We start from the raw sequence: 19,973 nt of genomic DNA, 5'->3' as shown, positions 1-19,973 counted from the left end.
TGCAAGGCGGCGGAACCGTTTAGCGAGCGCCCGGGTGCCTTCGTCACTTCCGTCCTCGAGGGAATGCTGGGAGGTCGGAGGCCCGGAGAGGTGGGAACCCTGGGGCAGTGGCTGTCCGGAGTCTAGGCGACGGGGCGAGACGGGGCCGGTAGGTGGCAGGAGGGGGCCGAACCGGAGCCAGCGAGAGCGCCTGGCCCGGAGGCCCCCATCCTGGCGTACCCGTCCCGGTTCAGGAGGAGGAGGATGATCTCCAGATACACTCGGAAGGCCGTGCCACAGAGCTTGGAGCTGTGAGTGCGCTGCTCAGCCTGCCAGCCCCAGCACGGGCCGCAGGAGGCTGAGGCGGGCCGCGGGCGCCCTGGGACCCTCCTGGAGCGGCGCGCTTCGCTCCTTTCCTTTCCCTGGGCTGGAGAAAGAAAATATTCATTGGAATTCTCTCCCTCCAGCCCGGGCGAACACTGCCCCCTGTCCCTCCATTTCCAGTTGAGGGCGTGTCACCCTTACTATATAGTACCGAGGCTTGGCCTCATCTTGGGTTGTACTAACTGAATTTAGGGACTGGGTCTTCTAAGGCATTTGTAGTGCCCGCAGTGCTTCAGGCCCCACTGTCGATGGTCATCAACAACTGGAAAAGTTACTAATAGCTGAGAGGTACAATACAGTTGAATACATCTAGTGCCAGACACCGTGCAAAACTTTTTTGCATTCTTTAGCTCATTTAATCCTGTCCGCAAGGAAAGCAGATCGAGAATGTAATTTGCATATTCAACAGATAATGACCCCAGATCTTAAAAGATTGTAGCATGCAGCTGGGCGTGGTGGTACCTGCCTGTAATCCCAGCTATTGGGGAGGCTGAGGCGGGAGGATCACAAATTCGAGCCCAGCTTGGACAACTCAACGAATTGTCGAGACTCTGTCTCAAAAAAAAGAGAGAGAGGGGCTGGAGATGTTGATCAGGGTGAAAGCCTTGGACTCATTCCTCAGTACCGAGAAGAAAAAAAAAGATTGTAATTTGTCAATGGTCACACGGCTAGGAGGGAGTGGAGCTGAGAGGTACAAATTTAATGTCAGTCTAATTCTTTGGCCTTAGTCAAAACCATTACACTACCTCCCCACCTCTGCAGTTAAGCATCAGAACATATAAATATCAGTTTTGCTTCTGCCCCTGTAGAAAACAAGTATTTCTTGTTTAAAGACTCATCTTTTACCCTTTGTAAAGTTTGTAGTTTAGCAAGTACTATAATGATAATTTTACATTTACTTATGTTTTACACTTTCAAAAGGACTTTCACTTTTTGATCGTTGTAAGAACTCCGTAAGATAGGTGTAATTATCTTTAGTTTTTCAGAAGATGAAATTATATTAGAAAGGTTACACATTTTAAGTTTATATAAAAAGATTATGTAGCCATTAGAGTCAGAATTTGAGCATGGGCTTTAAAATAAAATTCTATTTTTCCCCTTCATTGAGCTATGTAATTTAAGTAGCCATTCACTTTTTTTTTTCTTTTTCTGGTACTAGGAATCGAACTCTTCTGCTTTTGAGGCAGGTAGCGGAACCACTGAGCTAAATCCTGACCCCTCCCATTCACTTACTAATTAATTAACTATACATGGTAATAGCAAGCATATTTTAAGTCACCTTGGTTTCTGGCTGGATTCTTTACTAATCATGTAACTTTTAAGCCAATTACCAAATCTCTTTGCCTTCATTTTTGTAACATAAGACTAAGACCCTCTTACCTAAAAGCATATCTAACATGATGGCATAGGCCTCGACACCTAGTAAGTTCTTAGTAAGTGATAATTTCCTTGTCTCTTTCCACTTTTACTTGGTACAACAGACACAAAGAAAATAAATCTAAAATCTCCTTGCCTTCCAAAAGCTTTTTTTCTGTTAAGGAATAGGATATCTCCCCAGGAGTAATTCAGACAAGAAGCTCTTTAGGAACGTGGATGAGGAAACTCATTTCTCAATCAACATGCTTAGTTTGTAATCTGCTTTTATAATTAATAAAAATAATTATATTCCAGCCATACTGAGAGGGTTTCTTGTTTTGTTTTGTTTTGTTTTGTTTTTTGAGACAGGGTCTCACTTTGTAGTTCAGGCTGTCCCTGAACTCACTGTGTAGCCCAGGCTAGCCTCAAACTCATGGCGATCCTCCTGCCTCTGCCTCCTGAGTACTGAGATTATAGGCATGCACCACCACACCCAGCTCATACTGAGAGTTTTTAAAAATCTTCTATGAAAGAATGTTAACAGTCACATATTAGGCAGAACTATTGACCCAGTGTAGTTATACTACTTGTTCTCAGTTGTTGATTTGACATTTCCTAAAGATAATTCTCCCAAAAGATGATTCTCTAGCTGGAATCATTCATGATAAAGTGAATAATGAAGATAATGAAAATAAAATGCATATAAATGACAAAGGAATTTTTACTTTAAATGTTACAATTACTTTGAAGCAGTAAGTAATTTTCTTCCTATCGATTGCAGTTATAGGTGGTGAAAAGAGTTTGAAACAAGTGATTTTCAACACATACTTTAACATTTTTAAATGAAAAATTTCAAACATAAATATATAGAGAATAATATAACGAATCACCCATCGTCCCACATTCAAGTTATCAAAGTTTTAATATATTTGCTTCATTTATCTTCTTTATCTCTTTTTTAGTTTGTCTTGGACATAAGGAAAGCAAAACCATATACAGTATCATTTCATCCATATTTGTGTGTGTGTGTGTGTGTGTGTCAGTATGTATCTCTAAAAATTATGGACATTTTGTTATGTAATCACAATGCTATTATCAAATTTAATCGGCCGGAATTTGGCTCAGTGGCACTGTGCCTGCCTCATAAGCGCAAGGTCCTGAGTTCGATCCCTGGTACAGAAAAAAAAAATTAATAATATGTATTTGTTATCTAATTGTTACTTCGTAAACAGATTTCAATGATAGGCTAAAAAATGTGTAAGTCTCTTTGTTATAACTAGAATCTATATTTCACATCCCTAAAGACAAGCTCATAGTTCTATAGATAAGCACTGATAGGCCTTTGCAAATCCAACCCCGCTCAAGGAAAAATTTACAGTGCAGGCTCCACTGACTGGTCTTTAGCTCTATCTTTTTTCTTTTTTTGTACTGGGGATTGAACTCCTTGCGCTTGCAGGGCAGGTAGCAGAACCACTGAGCTAAATCCCCAGCCTCCCTAGCTCTAACTTTATATACAAAAATAGTACAATTCTCTAAAATCTGAAACTGTTCATTTCCTTTGAGAGGCCCTGGAGCCAAACTACTTGAATTTGAATCCCGACTCCTACTTAGTAATCATAACCATATTACTTGATCCCTCATGCTTCAGTTTCCTTTCCTGTGAAATAAAGGTATTGGAGATTTATATCTTTCCATATTAAAGGCCCTGGGAAAAGCTCTTAGAAGGAAATTTGTGTAGCTTTGTTTATCCTACCATGTCTCCTAAGTTTATTTACACAATTTTGTTGGGAAGGAAAGTCTATGTAGATAAATAGGACTGGAAAATATAATTGACCCCAGTTTATTCTAGTGCACATGATCAAAAAGAAATAAAAATTCCAGAGCAGCAGTGTCCAATATAAATATAAGCCACATGTCATTTTAATGTGGTCGCATCAAAAAAAAATGTTACCTTTTAATTTTCTTAATTTGAAAAACTTAAAGACTTAGAGTTGCTGGGGCCGGGGATTTAGCTCAGTGGTTCTGCCGCCTGCCTTGCAAGTGCAAGGTCCCAAGTTCGATCCCTGGTACCAAAAAAAAAAAAAAAACTCAAGAGTTGCAAAAATATAGAGTCCCATGAACCTTTCCCCAGTTTCCTCCTAATGATAACATTAAGTTAACCTAATTGTAGGTAGTATAATTCCAAAGCAAGGAAATTGACAATAATAGTCTACACTAAAAATAATAATAATAATAATAGTCTACACTAGACTATAGACCTTACTCAATTTTCACTAGTTTTTACATCCACTTCTCATGTGTGTGTGTGTACAAATAATTATATGCAATTTGGTCCCATTTATTTGTATGTAGCTACCACTACAATCAAGATAGACATTTATTTCTTCACCACCAAGGAACTTCCCTGTGTAGCCACTCTATCCACTCTATCCATCTATCATATCCACTCTATCTTACCCTCTGGCAACTACTAAGCTGTTCTCCATCCCTATAGTTTTGCTGTTTGTGAATGTTAAGTAAATGGAATGTTACATATAGTATGTAACCTTTTACAGTTGGCTTTGGATTTTTTCACTTAAGTGTGACCACCTTGAGAGCCATCTAGGTTATTGCATGTATCAATAGTTAATTTTTAAATTGAGTAATATCCTATTACCAGAGTATAATTATTCGCACATTGAGGAAAATTCAAGTTGTTTCCAGTTCTTTTTCAAATATAAGTAAAACTGCTGTGAAAATATGTATACAGTTTTTGGTGTGAACATAAATTTTTATTTTTCTGGATTCACATGCCCAAGAGTGCAACTACTAGGTCTTTTGGTTAAATGCATGTGTTCTGTTTTATAAGAAATTGTCAAACTATTCCAGAGTGGCTATCCTACTTGGCAATCTCACCAACACTTCTTTAGACATCCAAATTACTCTACATTTTCACCTTTATTTAGTATTATCTGTTTTTTGTTTTAGCTCTTCTAATAGGAATGTGGTAATATTTTATTGTATTTTCAATTTTCACTGACATTAATTTTAAGAATATATTTTGTTTAACCCAGTATATATCCTAATATGTAATCAAAATAATCATATTAATGAGATAATTGCACATTCTTCTTGCTGTCCTAAGACTTTGAAACTCAAAGTATTATACACTTAAAACACAGTTCCAGTGAGTCACATTGTAGCTGTTAGTGGCTAGTGGTTACCCCAGTGGACACACACTTCCAGAGAGACTAACATCTAGGTCAAGTTACTGAAAAGTATTTATCTCCTCCTCACAGGAAATATAACTTTACTTTTCACAGGAAAGGAATAACAAAACAGGCTCTTAATCATCATCCTCTTCCAGAGCGACTAGATGAAACTTCCTCTGCCAGTGACAGTCATGAAAAAGACACAAGTTCCCAAAGGTAATAACTCAAAAAGTGTACTTGTTTGCTTATTGTACTTGCTAATGGCAGAGGTTTTGTTTTTTGATATCAAGCCTATGCTGATGAAGCAAAACAAGAATTTTTATCACCTTGGGCAGCTGAGGCAAGAGGACTGCTTGAGCCCAGGAGTTCAAAGCCAACCTGAGCAACATAGTGAGACCTCATGTCAAAAATCAGTCAATCAGGGGGCCAGGGATTTAGCTCAGTGGTTCCGGCACCTGCCTCCTAAGTACAAGGTTCTGAGTTCCATCCCTGGTACCAAAAAAAAAAAAAAAAAAATCAGTCAATCAATAAGTTTTCAGTACCATTCAATTTTCACTCTGAAATAGCTAATAGCAACAACATCATCCTTATTTCCCAACCTTTGAGAAGTAGTATTATGGAGCAGTTAAGAACATGGACTCAGGGCCAGGGATTTAGCTCAGTGGTTCTGCCACCTGCCTCATAAGCACAAGAACCCCAGTTTGATCCCCGGTACCAAAAAAAAAAAAAAAAATGGCCCGGGATTTTTAGCTCAGTAGTTCCGGCACCTGCCTTGCCAAGTGCAAGGTCCTAAGTTTGATCCCTGGTACAAAAAAAAAAAAAAAAAGAACATGGATTCAGGAAGAGTCCTAGCATTTTTAACCCTAGTACTAATATGTATTAGTTGAGTGACATTGGGGAAGTTACTTACATTATAATGTACATTTTTTAGGGAGTTGTGAACAAAATGAGATAAAGTATGTATATAATACATACAATTTTTGTCATATAATAAATGCTGAGTAAATATTAACTGCAGTTATTGTAAGAAATAGCATAGAGGAGGCTATAACTTTAAAGAGGGTTCTGAGACGCATTATGTCATTATAGAAAAATATAAACTCTAGTTTTAAAACATGGAACTAAACGTCAGATTCTTTGTTTTTGTTTTTGTTTTTTGGTACCCAGGATAGAACTCGGGACCTTGCACTTTTGAGGCAGGCGGTGGCACCACTGAGCTAAATCCCTGGTCCTGGATTCTTTGTTTTTTGGGGGGTTTTTTTTTTTTTTGGTACTGGGGATCAAACTTGGGACCTTGAGCTTGCAAGGCGGGCAGTGGAACCACTGAGCTAAATCCCTGGCCCGATTCTTTGTTTTTTAAATAGAGTTAACTGAGCTCTACATCTCTAAGTGATATTAAGGATAAAATGAGGTTAATATTTGTGAAAGTACTTGGTAAAATACCACACAAGTTCATTTACTACTATTAACATTTCTGAAATCTCTTTTTTTTTTTCTCCCCAGTCCTGAGAATTGAATCCAGGACCTTACACTAAGCAACATCCTCAGGTCTTTTTTGATCTTTTATTTTGAGACAGGGTCTTGCTAAGTTGCCCAGGCTGGGCTCAAACCTGTGATCCTCATTTCATCGCCTGCTGCGCAAGTGCAAGGATCCGAGTTCAATCCCCAGTACCAAAAAAAACACAAAACTTGCGATCCTTGTGCCTCAGCCTCCCAACGTGCTGGGATTACTGGCATACATGACTACACCCAGCTCTGAAATATCTTTAGTTGTCAAGATTATGTTATATGTGGAATATTAAAATATTCATTATAAACTATGACTAGAATTATTTGGAATGAATCCCATCAATTAGGTAAGACTTTTGTAAGATGGTTTAATTTCAAGTTCTTCATTGATTTTTGCCTCTGTGGCTGTATTTGTACACCTGCTTATTATCTGCTAAGCTGATGAGTATTTAATACTGCAAAAACCTGAGGAAATACGAGAATTTTTCTTTTTTCTCCCATCTTTCCAAATTGTGCATTTAGTGAATCTGACATCACCCAAGAATCACCTTTTACATCAACTGACACTGGGAATTCAAGGTCTGCTTTTCCGAGTTATACAGGCACAGGGATCTCTACAGAAGGGAGTTCGGACTTCTCCTGGGGATATGGTGTGAGTTGTATGTTATCATCTGATGGCATTCTTGGGAGACTGTTTTGGGGGTTAGGATTTGTCTGTATATTTCATTCCTTCATTTATCTGCATTGGTTCTATATATTTTAAATTTACCACACTGTTATAGTTGTAAAGAAGCATCAATCCTCACCTCCTGCCATTATTTGCTTTGTTCTATAGATACAATCATCGAGCCTTAGAAATGCTTAGTGCTTGACTTAAATAGCTGTGGGGTAGTTTGGATCAGCTGTGCTCAGTACGCTAGTGAGCCTGTCCACCACTTGTTAAATGAAAAAAAAGATTAAAAGTAGTATGCATATGCCAGGGATTTAGCTCAGTGGTTTCGCCACCTGCTGTGCAAGCATAAGGACTCGAGTTCAAGCCCCCATACCAAAAAAAAAAGTAGTATGCATAGTATGATTCTAATTTTGTTTTTATATATAGTTTTTGCATATAGAGTCTGCCCAAAAGTATGTACATCAGGTAAAGAAAAGTTTGTATAAATATTTTACCACTAAATTTATTCAGATATCATGACATTAATACAAGTTACTTTTAGCCTCTGCAATTATAAGAGGTGCTCAAAGTGGTGGCCATTAGCTTCCAGACATTTATTAGTACATCAAACTGCTGGAGTGTGTATATATATATTTTTAGCAGACTTTGTATATGAACAAAGGAGGACTAAGGATATTTGCTCAATATGGGGTTTTTTTTGTTTTTTTGGTTTTTTTGGTACTGGGGATCAAACTCAGGACCTTCCGCTTGCAAGGCAGGTGGAGAAACCACTGAGCTAAATCCCCGGCCCTCGATATGGTTTTTATTCATTATTATTTAGGTGATGAGATGAGTGATTTTTATTTATTTTTTTTACTATCTCCCATTATAAAACATTTTAAAAGACTAATAGCCTTAAAAGTAAATTTAAAAGATAAGTTTTATGCATAATTTTATCACCTTGATGCAATAGGTACTTTTAATTTCTATATCTTCTTTCAGTGTATATTTAATTTGGCCAAGTTATAAATATGGTTAACATAAGAGTATTATACTTTATTCTTTTACTTAATACTACTATGTGCATACTATTTTGTAGTTTACTTGTTTCACTTACCATTATTTTGTAGATGTTTACTATTTCCATATCAGTCCATTTGAATAGTTGTATAATATTTCCTGGGGTTTATGTAGGGTTAATATATCACATTTGGAGTTTTCCCTTCTTATCTGATATTTGGATTTTCAGTTTTCATTTATTCAGGCAACATTCATTGAGCACATTTGTTGTCACTGTAGTTGGCTCTGGGGAGATAGGGTAAGTGAGACTTACATGGTTTAATAGTCTAGTGAGGGAGACTAACAAAAGCAAATAAAATACAAAAGGTAGTAAGTGCTCTAGGGAAGATGATAGGGTGCTGGAGTAAAATACTATAGGGGGAATTCACTTTAGGTAAACTTATCAGGTAGGGTAGATCTGAGATGTAAAGATTGAAAAGTTAACCACATGAAGAGTGACAGAGAGCTTTCCACACAGATAGCAGCAGCATATGCAAAAGAACTTCATATTTCTGAGGAAAAGTGTATACAGTGTTCTTGAAACTGAAAAAAAGATCAGCATGGGTGGAGGATGGTGAACCAGTGATAGAAAAGCACAAGTGAGATCACACAGTAAGCAAGAGATTATGTAGGGACTTGCAGGCCATGGGAAGAATTTAAATTTTACCTAAGGAATTAATTTATTGATTTGATACCTTATCAGAAAGATTTAGTGTGCCAACTATATATTTCTATCACTTTTCTCTATATTGTGATTATCTCTTTTTAAATTTATAAATGTCATACAGATGTTTCCCATTTCCTTTTGTTTTTTGTTGTTTAATGGATTTTTAAAAATCTTCAGATCCAATTATCTCTTCACTAGTCAAGATTTCCTTTTAAGAAAAGTGGAATATTATAATGTCCCTTCATAGCTTTTTTCTCCCCAGTTCTTAGGACTGAGCCCAGGGGCCCTCTAGCTCTACCACTGAGCTATATCCCCAGCTCTTTTTTTTTGTTTTATTTTGTTTTTTTATTTTGAGACAGAGTCTTGTTATGTTGCCCAGGCTGGCTTTGAATTTGTAATCCTACCTCCGCTTCCTGAGTAGCTGGGGATTATAGGCAAAAACCACTGGCTTCTTCATAGCTTCTTTCCCCTGCCCTATGTGGGGCAGAGGATCTAAACCAGGCCCTTGTGTGTGCTGAGTGCTCTGCCACTGAGCTAAGCCACCAGCCTGGACTTTTTTGTAATGGATGAAATCAAGTATAAATACATTTTGATGTGACCAAACCTATTTTGTTTTAAACATTTTTCTATATTTGACTTAATTTCATGATTTTTTTTTTTTTTTAATTTCATGATTTTTGTTTGTTTGTTTTTTGAGACAGGGTCTCACTATTTAGTTCAGGCTGCGCTTGAACTCACTTAGCCCAGACTGGCCTTGAACTTGCAACAGTGCCTCTGCCTCAGCCTCCCTGGTGCTGGGACTATAGGCATGCACCACCACACCTGGAAACATCATGATATTTTAAAGACCTTTTAGGGCAGATTTATCTGTGCTTATTAAACAATATATTATTTAGTATTTGTGTCCACTAGTTTTCTGGTAAATTTTATTTTCCTTTGTATCAAGTTTTATAAAATATTTATTATGAATTTAATTGATATTGCATTATAACCTCATATTAAATTAGGGAACGTATAAAATAGGAACTAAAATTTGAGTTCTTAGTAGATGCCAGGTAAAATGCTAAGTACTTTATATGTAAGTTTTAATCATTTGTCATCTTAAAATTCTAAGTAGAGATAGATTTTTTTTTTATTTATTCAGATCTTACTTTGGTCTTTATAATTTTATTATTCAAGTAAATCACTTGTAAGCTAAATGAGTTATTAATTGGGTGTTAAAAACTAAGCTGACTGTGGTGGTACATACATATAGTACAAGCCAAGCAGGAAGCTGAAGCAGGAGGATCACTTGAGCTCATGAGTTAAAGACCATCCTGGCAACACAGTAAGACCCTGTCTCAAAAAAAAAAAAAAAAATTACATAGATCAGTGTTAAAATTGAATTTATGGTTTTTTGTGTGTTTTGTTTTTTTTTTGGTACAGGGATTGAACTCGGGACCTTGCACTTGCAAGGCAGGCAGCTGCACCACTGAGCTAAATCCCTGGCCCAAATTTATGTATTTAATTATAAAAATTTTCTTTTGTTTTTTTTTTGAGACAAGGTCTCACTGTATATGCTAGACTGTACTTGAACTCACTATGTAACCAGGCTGGCCTCAAACTTGTGGCAGTCCTCCTGTCTCAACCTCCAGAGTGCCAGGATTATAGGCATGTGCCACCATGCCCAGCTTAATTACAAATTTTTTATTTTTAGACTGTGTTGGTATTTTTGAGCTATCACAAGCATATAAGAATGTGCTCACTTCGGCAGCCCATATACAAGTATATAAGAATATGGTTCTTCCCCCTTCTAATTTAATTAATGGCCTACTACTGTGCTAAATATAATTATCAATCTGGGGCTTCCATCCTTAGATTTCTTTTAAAATATTTTCAGTTTAAAGTTAATATAATGGTGTAAAGGAACACTTTATTTTTTTATTCTAATTATACCATTTAAAATTTTATAGCCAACAATAAAAATAGCTATTTTAATTCTGTTCTTTTAGTTTTATATGCTTAGTGTTGATTTTCTTCATGTGTTTTTAATAATCAAGTAAAGTTTATTTAATGAGTATAAAAATGAATCAATATCTGTAAATGTATTAATATTATTAACATCAGTGAGTAAAAGGAAAAAGTATGATCAAATTGAATTGATTCCTTAGCTAACTTTGTACATTTTGATTACTTTTATTTTTACATAAAGTTTGTCATTGTACACTGTGTTCAGTGCCTTTGTTTTCACTTAATATATCTTATAAAACTCTTCTTTGTCGGGCTGGGGATTTAGCTCAGTGGTTTCGCCACTTGCTGTGCAAGCACAAGGACTTGAGTTCGATCCCTGGTACCAAAAAAAAAAAACCTCTTCTTTGTTCTTTAATGTCTCCAAGGCCATTGCTGTTAGTAAAAAAATTCTGCATTTTAACCCAGTTCATGTTTAATTTACATAAATTTTCGTATACCAGTATAAATTCAGAGAGGTAGTTTTGCTGATCAAAAGATACGTGTTTTGTAATTTTGTGTGTGTGTTTGTGTCAGAGTGTGTGTGTGTGTGTGTGCACGCGCCCATGTGTGTGATACTGGGGATTGGACCCAAAGCTTTGCACATGCTAGGCAAGCACTGTATCATTGGGCCACACCCTTAGCCCTGTGCTTTTATAATTCTGAAAGCTATGGCCAGGATGGTCTCTGCAGGAGTTAGTTATTCTACATGCAGTCCCACCTGGGATGTATGAAAGCACCTATTTTCTTACACTATGGGCAAATGTGAATTATCAAACTTATTCATCTACGAAAAAGAAAATGATGCAGTAGAGTTGGTTAAGGGAACATCTACATAACAGAAAAGTGCTTAAGTCATAAGAGAGAGTTTGGGCTGGGGATTTAGCTCAGTGGTTCCACCGCCTGCCTCGCAAGCAGAAGGACCCGAGTTTGATCCCCGATACCAAAAAAAAAAAAAGAGAGAGAGAGTTTGTGGGAGCATGGAGGAGGGATTGGGGAGGGAGAGAAAGGGGCGATGGGGAGAGGAAGGGAGGAGGGGAGAGAGAGAGAGGAAGAAACTAGATCAAGATACAGTCAGTGCCCTAGAGGCTCCTAGATGCCCCTTCCTAACCCCAAAGATAACCTCTATCCTCAATTTTGCTTATGTTTGTCCTTCATATAAATGGAATCAGAAATATTCGTTCCTCCTGTCTGGCTTCTTTTGCTCAACATTATGTTTGCAGCACTCAAACATGATGTTGCACATATTTATAGTCTGTGAATTGCCTCTCATTTATCTTTTGATTATTTATCATTTTCTTTGTTTTTTTTTGAGACAGGGTCTTGTTATATAGTTCAGGCTGGCCTTGAACTCACTATGTGGCCTGGGCTGGCCTTGGATTCACAGCAGTCCTCCTGCCTCAGCTGCCCAAGTGCTGGGATTACAGGTGTGTGCCACCAACCCCAGCTCATTTCCATATTGGTGGAATTTCTCTATTGCTTTTTTTTTTTTGGTGCTAGGTATTGAACTCAGGACCTTGCACTTGTGAGGCAGGCCCAGTGCCACTCAGCTAAATCCCTGGCTGGAATTTCTTTATTTTATTTTTTTCTGGTACCAGGAATCAAACTCAGGACCTTGCACTTGCCAGGCAGGTGCAGTGCCACTGAGCTACATCCCCCGCCCTAGAATTTCTTTAGTTTTTACCATAGGGATGGATGTACTTTTCTGTAAAGGGCCAAAAAGTAAATACTTCAGACTTTGCAGGCTTTTGAGAACCCCATCTCTGTCACTAGTAAGAAAGCAGCTGTAAGCAGTGTGTAAAGGGGTTGAATGTTTTGCAATGAAACTCTACAGTATTTACAAACAGGTGATGGGCTGGATTTGCACACTGGCCAGAGTTTGCTGATCCTGTTCCAGATACTTAAAACAGAAACTTACACAGACACTCCTCATTTAAGGACCAAGTTATGTTCCTGGGGTAAGGTAATTCACTGAATTGGTCACTAAGTGAGGAATTGTATGTAGTATCTATGAATGGTATGTATTATATTATGATGCATATAATATCAGAACAAAGAAATCATCAAAGGAGACTCCAACGTGATGACTTTGATTTTATTTGCATAACTCTTACATTCAGTACTGTATGTATAACAGAACATAAAACTACAGTACTGTTCTGTACAGTACAATCAGCAAAATTTACAGTACTGTATTAAAGATATTAAGGCTCTGTAAACAAGATGTACAGAACCGTACAAAAAAATGATGGATTGTAAGTCCAAGCAGCAGGTGGTAAGTCTGAACAGTCATTAAGCAGGTAGGCATTGAACAAGAAATTGCCGGGGATTTAGCTCAGTGGTTCCGCTGCCTGCCTCACAAGCATAAGGTCCAGAGTTCGATCCCTGGTACCAAAAAAAAAACGTAAACAAGAAATATCTGTGTTAGACATCATATTATCAAAATAGTTCAGTGAAAATGACCTTTTTTTTTTTTTTTAAGAACACATGCTCTCCAATAACCATTAAAATACAATACAGCAGCCACCAACAAATCACATCAGCTGGGTGTAGGCAATATTGATTCCTCACATGTCAGAAAAGGCAGGGATGAAAATCATTCAGAAAATCCAGGATATCTTACGATACAGCAATGATATAAAAAGTGCTCATCAATAATCATGATTGCAACCCATACATGATCCTTAGCAAATCAATAATGCATGGATTCCTGTATTTCCTCATGTGCCCTTTCCTGGCATCTTAGCAGCTTCCATGAATTTTTTAAGGTTACACTGATCACACGGTTTTTGCTGGAAGCTGCGTTTTGAATGGGCAATTTTGGCTCACTAATAAAGGAGCTTCTGCAGATCATTACAAGGGACCAATGAAACTAAAACACTACTAATAAGTCATCACAGAACCATGGACCTGGTTGACTCTGTAAAAATCACTGGAAATGCCAAATATCCTTGACAGTGAAACTGGTGTTAATGGAGCCACTGCTCTATCCACCTCTGCAGTAAATACTTTGGAGGACAGAAAGACAGGAAGTATGTAGTAAAGGAGCTTACTAGCCAGAAGTGTGAAACAGACATTAAACATATAAAACAATCACAGAGCCAAGAATAACAGTGATAATTAGTTGTTCAATGTTTCCCAGGGTTTGGAAGTGTCTAACCTTTGTGAAAATATGCGCACCCATAGGATATGAGACATTTCTGCGCATCAAGAAGTTTCAAAGGTAACATCACTTCTGAAGAGTTTGTTTATATCTGAGACTTTAACTCCAAATGAATCACTTTCATTATCACCTGAGGAACTGTTGGAAGCAAATAGCCCTTAGAAGTGAGCCCAATAAAACCGTGCTCCAAATCACTCCCTTCTGCATCAAAACAGGCAAACCATATGGTTTACAACGTATACATTATGGTTTAAAACGTATACATTTTTTGAGGTCAACTGAGAGTTAAGAACAGGGAAAGTCTGTCCTACTACAGAGATAGGAGCTGTTAAAGCCAGCAGCTTCACTGCTGGAGAGGGATCAGTCAACCTGGAGTGGAGCTTGAACAAATCCTATGCCCAGCAGCATGCCAGCAGCAGTAGCAAGTGTGGGAAGAACAGTGGCTTGGGAAGCCTGAGGTGTTTTAGCTGGGAAAAACAGTGGATTAGGAGATTATCCAGTGGGTTATGAGGGAGATCTGGGAAATAATATGGTAATAGGAAGCCTAGATAAGTTTCCTCACATCCATGATAGCAATTATAAATATATACACATCCAAAAACTGAGCCTTAAAGTTCATGAAGCAAAAATTGACAGATGTGAAAGGAGAAACAAGCACAACAATTATAGCTGAAAACTCAGTACTGGATTCTATAATACTTACAGAACAACTAGAGAGAATATTAAAAGATACAGAAGACGAATGACACTATGAACCAGCTTGGCCTCAATCACATTCTACCCAGTAACAGCAGAATATATATTCTATATACAGTCATAAAATAAGTCTCACAAATCTAAAAGGATTTAAATTATATAAGATGTTCTTCAGCCACATTGGAATTAAATCAGAAATCAACATCAGAAGTGTTGGTATCCCCAACTAGTTGGCAGTTCATGCTCTCTAAATAACCCATGGACTGAAAAATAAATCCACAAGGGAAACTAGAATAACTTTGAACAGAATGAAAAAGAAAAATTAAAATACTAAGATTTATGGGATGCAGCTAAAATTGTGCTTAGAGTAGTAAATCAATAACTTGAAATGTCTACAGAAAAAAAGGGGTCTCAAGTCAACATAATTTCTCACCTTAAGAAACTAAAAAAGAACAAACTAAATCCAAAGCAAGCATAAAATATAAAGTAGAAAATATAAATATAAAAAGTAGAAAATAGAAAGTAGAAATTGGCAGCCATGGTAGAAACAGTTCAGGTGCAGGTAGCTGTGGATTGGCTTCCATGATCTACAATGGCTCCACCAGTAACTCTCAATCTCAATAACGAGGTTGTGAAGATGAGAAAAGAAGTGAAGAGAATACGAGCTTTGGTCATCAGAAAACTTGCCAGGAGTGTTGGCAGGCTGAAGTCAAAAAAAGGTACTGAAGATGCACTGTTAAAAAATAAAAGACAGGCCCAACGATTGCTTGAAGAAATCCAGGCCATGAAGGAATTGAAACCTGATATAGCAACTAAATCTGCTCTTGGGGATGATATCAACTTTGAAAAGATCTGCAAAAAGCCAGATTCTTCTGCAACTGAAAGAGCAATTGCCAGACTAGCCAAACATCCTCTTTAAAGAAAAAAATAGATATACTAAAAGCTGCTGTCCAAGTCTTTAAAGATGCAAGACAAAATACTACTGAAGTTAAGAATACTACAGAAGGAAATCATTCTAAGGACACTTTGTATTCAGATGATGAAGAAAGTAAGTCACAGCACGAAAGAATTAAGACCACTGAACAGAAAGTGAAAGAAGCCAAAATACAGGCAAAGAAACCAACAAATAATTCAAAAGAAAAAATGGCCACAATGGAACATGGACCCAAAGCAGTGAACATTCCAAATTTTCTGTCAAAGCTTTTAGAAAAGGATTCTGTAGTTCCCCCTCAGACCCAGAAGACACCTGCTGACCCACACATGAAAACATTAAATAAAAAGAAAGGGTCTGAGAACTTGCTTGGTGATGACAGTGATAGTGAAGAAGAGTTATGTGAAGAAGAAAAGGAATATTTTGATGATAGCATAGAAGAAAGGTTCTACAAACGGTTTTCCATGTCTGAAGATAGTGATAGTGGTGGTGACTTCTTCATTGGAAAAGCCAGATCAACAAGAAAAAAGGAAAGTGATTGCCCTACTTCAGCTAAGGAACAAAAACCTCTCCACCAAGTGTTACCCAAGAAGATATACATGAAACTCACTGGGATTGCAATGTAAGAAATAGAAATGACCAAAACAAGCCAAGTACAGAAACCAGGAAGTTAGAATCAGTGTTTTTTCACTCTTTTTTTTTTCCCCACTCTTTATCTGGATCTAAAAGTTCTAGAAGGGAGCATAGAGAACAAGCTCCAAAAAGCAAAATCTCAGATTTTCCAGAAAATGAACCTCCAATTAAGAACCAGCTTAAAAACAATGCACAAAAAGGACTTAAAAATACAAAACAGCCATTAAACATGCCTCTTCATCCTTCATGGGAAGCAAGCAGAAAGTGAAAAGAACAGCAATCTAAAATTGCTGTGTTCCAGGGGAAAAAATTACATTTGATGATTGATTAGTACCTCTGTTTGTGAACTCTATCTAAAATAAGTTATTTCTTTTTTTTTCTAATCTATTTCAAACTGTATTTTTTATTCTGTCTGGAGGGCTTATAGAATGCTTGCATTGTATTTTTAGGTGAGTTTGTGTTTGTATAAGCCTTTTATAAATTGAGTACCTATTAAATTTATTTTAATGGTATGCCCCAAGTTATTACTTCCTTAAGAGAATTTGGGGATTTTAGCACTCTAAGCTTTTCTCATTTGGGCTTATCATGAAATATATTTTCCTGGGTCAGCCTTGAAATATCAAACTATAGTTAAAATAATGATAGATATACATGAATAAATCATAATTATTTAAAATAGATCACCTTTGTTATAAGTTATTCTTGTTAGCAAACCAAAAATAGTAACTTTTATTCTGGGTGTACAGATAATATTATGTAAATAAATATTTTTATTTAAAAATAAAGTAGAAATTAATGAAATAGAAAAACTATAGAGAAAATAAATACAGTCAGAAGTTGGTTCTTTGAAAACTTATCAATAATGGCCAGATGTGCTCGTGCATGCCTGTTATGGTTTGTGTCTTGATGTCCCCCCAAAGCCTCATGCAGTCATAGGTGGGGCTTTTTCTGAGGTGGGTGAATCTAGAGTGTGTGATGCTAGGATTAAGGACATGTGATTACTAAATCACTACACGTGAGTGATTAGTTTGGTGCCACCCTAATCCCAGTAGTCTGAATGAAATAAAAGGAGCAGAAAGACACCGTTAAAGTCCCTTGTTACCTTTGCTACCTTGTACACACCATGTTGTTTCTCCTCTGTGATGCCTGTTTGCCATCCCTGCCTTGGAGCCAGCTGATTATGGACTGAAACCTCTACAAACTGTGAGCTAAAAAAACCTGTCTTCTTAAAAAAATAAACAAACAAAAAAAACACTTTCCAACAAGGTCCTGAGTTTGATCCCTGGTTCTGCAAAAAAAAAAAAAAAAATTATTTCCAGCTTTGATGAAACCTGACAGAAACCAGGTTTTGGATATTTTGTCTCAGCAGCCAGAGAAAAATAACTAATACAATGCCTATAATTCCATGGGGAATTTGGGGAGATTTAAATGCAAAGGAGTGTAAGGAGAAATGCTCTCTATCTGGAAGGAAATGGTTACTTGGGTGAATAAGTCTTTCAAATATAATTGTGCTGGGCCAGGGATTTAGCTTAGTGGCACCTCGCCTGCCTCAAAAGCACAAGATCCTGAGTTCCATCCCTAGTACAAAAAAAAAAAAAAATATATATATATATATATATATATATATATATATATATAGTGCTGTTCACTTAACATGTCTGCAATTTCTTGCATGTAAATTATTCCTCAGCACAGCTGATTCACATTTTCAAATCTTCAGAATTAAAGGACAAAATAACACCTTTTAAAGTTATTGGAGATTTTAAGACAAAGTAGGTAGAGATTTTAATTTAAGAACAGGCAGATAGATATGAAGAGCCAATTAAAAATCTTGGGAATAAATAGCATTTGAAATATCTCAACAGATAGTTAAAGTGGACCCAGTAAAAAAAAAAAATAGTTGGGCCAGGGATTTAGTTCAGTGGTTCTGCCTCCTGCCTCACAAACGCAAGGTCCTGAGTTTGATCCCTGGTACCATAAAAAAAAATAGTGAATTTAATCATAGAAATGAGAAAATTAGGGGCCAGGGGTTTGGCTCAGTGGTTCCGCTGCCTGCCTTGCAGGCACAGGGTCCTGAGTTTGATCCTCGGTACCAAAAAAAACCAACCAAACAAAGAAAATCAGGCCAGGGATTTAGCTCAGAGGTGCGGCGCCTGCCTTGAAAGCTCAAGGTCCTGAGTTTGATCCCTGGTACCAGGGGAAAAAAAGAAAAAAGAAAATCACCTTGAACCAGGGAACCTAGAACTGAGAATTCGAAGAGTAGTTAGGAGACATGGAAGATGGATCAGGATACAGCAATGTAAATATGAACAGAAGTTTTAGAAAGAATTAGAAAAGTAATATTCCAAGGAATATTATATTATATCTACATGACATATTCAAAAGATATTAAGTGCAGAATATTTTTTGGAAAACGTTCCCAGATAGATAAATTTCTACTTGGTACAGGCTTTCATTCTTACAGTGAAAAATACATAGTTGTCATACTTTAAAAAGAACTTGTAACTTTTCTTTCAGTGGAATGTAGAAGAGTATATAAATGTAGATGCAGTAGAGGGTTAGTAGGGAGTCAGAAGGGCGGGGGATTTAGCCCAGTGGTTCTGCCACCTGCCTCGAAAGCGCAAGGTCCCAAGCTTGATCCCCAGTACCAAAAACCAAAAAAACAAAAACAGTAGGGAATCAGAAAACATGATAATATGATCAGATTTGCTGATCTGATCTGATTCTTTTTGTGGATTGAACCCAGGACAATTGCACTGAACTACATCTCTAGCCACTCCCCCACCCCTCTTTTTGAGACAGGTCTTGACTAGTTAAGTTGTCCCTGCTGGGCTTGAACTTGTGATCCTCCTGCCTCAGCCTCCCAAGAGTGCTGGGATTACAGATGTGTACCAGCACACTCCACTCAGATTCACATTTTATAGCTATCCCTCTGACTGTTCTTAAAGGATAGATTACACAAGGCAAGGTTTTAATATAAATTGTCAAATGAAAGGTGCAGAATGCAAAGTAATATATACAGAATTGTCTGACTTCTACTCAGAAAAAAAAAGTATCAGAACTTAGCAACTGTACTGAAATTAGCAATCATTAGACCCAGCACCGTGGCATGCGCCTACACTCAGGAAGGTAAGGCAGGAAGATTGTGGGAGCCCAGAAGTTTGGGGCCAGCCTGGGCAACAGAGCAAGCCCTTGTCTTTTATAAATAAATAAATAACATTAACTTTGCATGCCGAAACTATAGGTAATTTTAATTTTTATACTTTATATTTTTCAAAATTCTTACAATAAACATAGTTTATGATGAAGAAAATGTTACTTTATTAAAAATAGATTATTTCTTTAAATAGGAATAGAAAGATCATCTGAAAATTCCATGAGATCTGAAAACTTCCTTAATTTAACTTTTCTTTCGTGTAAAGATAATATTGTCTCAAACGGACTAAACATTTAAACCTGATTACTTTTAAACTTTGTTAACAGAGGTTGAAGCTCACCTAAATATTTTGGGGGGATATTTTCCTCTAGGAACTTGATCAAAATGCCACTGAAAAAGTTCAGGTGATGTTCACAGCCATTGACGAGCTCCTGTATGAGCAGAAGTTGAGTGTGCACACGAGAAGTCTCCATGACGAGTGCCAACAGTGGACATCCAGCTTTCCCCACCTCAGGTACAAAGCCCCACTGTTGACTTGTGCTCATGGTGAAAGTGAACATTTAAAAAGCAGATTTCAAAAAAAAGCTTATATTTTGAAATCTTTATGGGT

At 37.2% G+C, this 19,973-nt stretch overlaps 2 protein-coding genes and 1 pseudogene across 12 annotated transcripts in view; 2 read left to right on the top strand and 1 right to left on the bottom strand.

The window, feature by feature from the left end:
• The first annotated feature begins 12 nt into the window (after positions 1–12).
• Positions 13–19,973, top strand: part of Fam149b1 (family with sequence similarity 149 member B1) — a 49,835-nt gene continuing 29,874 nt past the window's right edge. For 6 of the 10 annotated variants that reach the window (XM_087185416.1, XM_087185415.1, XM_087185414.1 and 3 more), the window contains exons 1-4: positions 65–290; positions 5,022–5,126; positions 6,942–7,071; positions 19,735–19,877. In XM_087185416.1, the coding sequence (XP_087041542.1) occupies positions 244–290; positions 5,022–5,126; positions 6,942–7,071; positions 19,735–19,877 (425 nt within the window). In that variant the 5' untranslated portion in view covers positions 65–243. Of the gene's footprint in view, positions 291–532; positions 652–5,021; positions 5,127–6,941; positions 7,072–13,947; positions 14,007–19,734; positions 19,878–19,973 lie in introns of those variants that run through there. The other 4 variants (XM_087185410.1, XM_087185411.1, XM_087185412.1 and 1 more) reach the window with 4 other exon arrangements.
• Dnajc9 (DnaJ heat shock protein family (Hsp40) member C9) overlaps positions 12,863–19,973 on the bottom strand; it is a 43,418-nt gene continuing 36,307 nt past the window's right edge. Inside the window, exon 6 of one of the 2 annotated variants that reach the window (XM_087185431.1) lies at positions 12,863–13,168. The gene's annotated coding sequence lies outside the window, so the exon portion shown is untranslated. The remainder of the gene's footprint in view (positions 13,169–19,973) is intronic. The other variant, XM_087185430.1, reaches the window with a different exon arrangement.
• LOC101698899 (serum response factor-binding protein 1 pseudogene) lies at positions 15,094–16,670 on the top strand (annotated as a pseudogene).

The sequence above is a fragment of the Heterocephalus glaber genome, unplaced genomic scaffold, assembly GCF_053883595.1.
Source record: "Heterocephalus glaber isolate CG9 unplaced genomic scaffold, H.glaber_assembly_v1.0 deba00001497, whole genome shotgun sequence".
Classification (NCBI taxonomy): domain Eukaryota; kingdom Metazoa; phylum Chordata; class Mammalia; order Rodentia; family Bathyergidae; genus Heterocephalus; species Heterocephalus glaber.
Note: the sequence above shows the minus strand (reverse complement) of the source record. Positions and strands in the feature narration are given on the sequence as shown.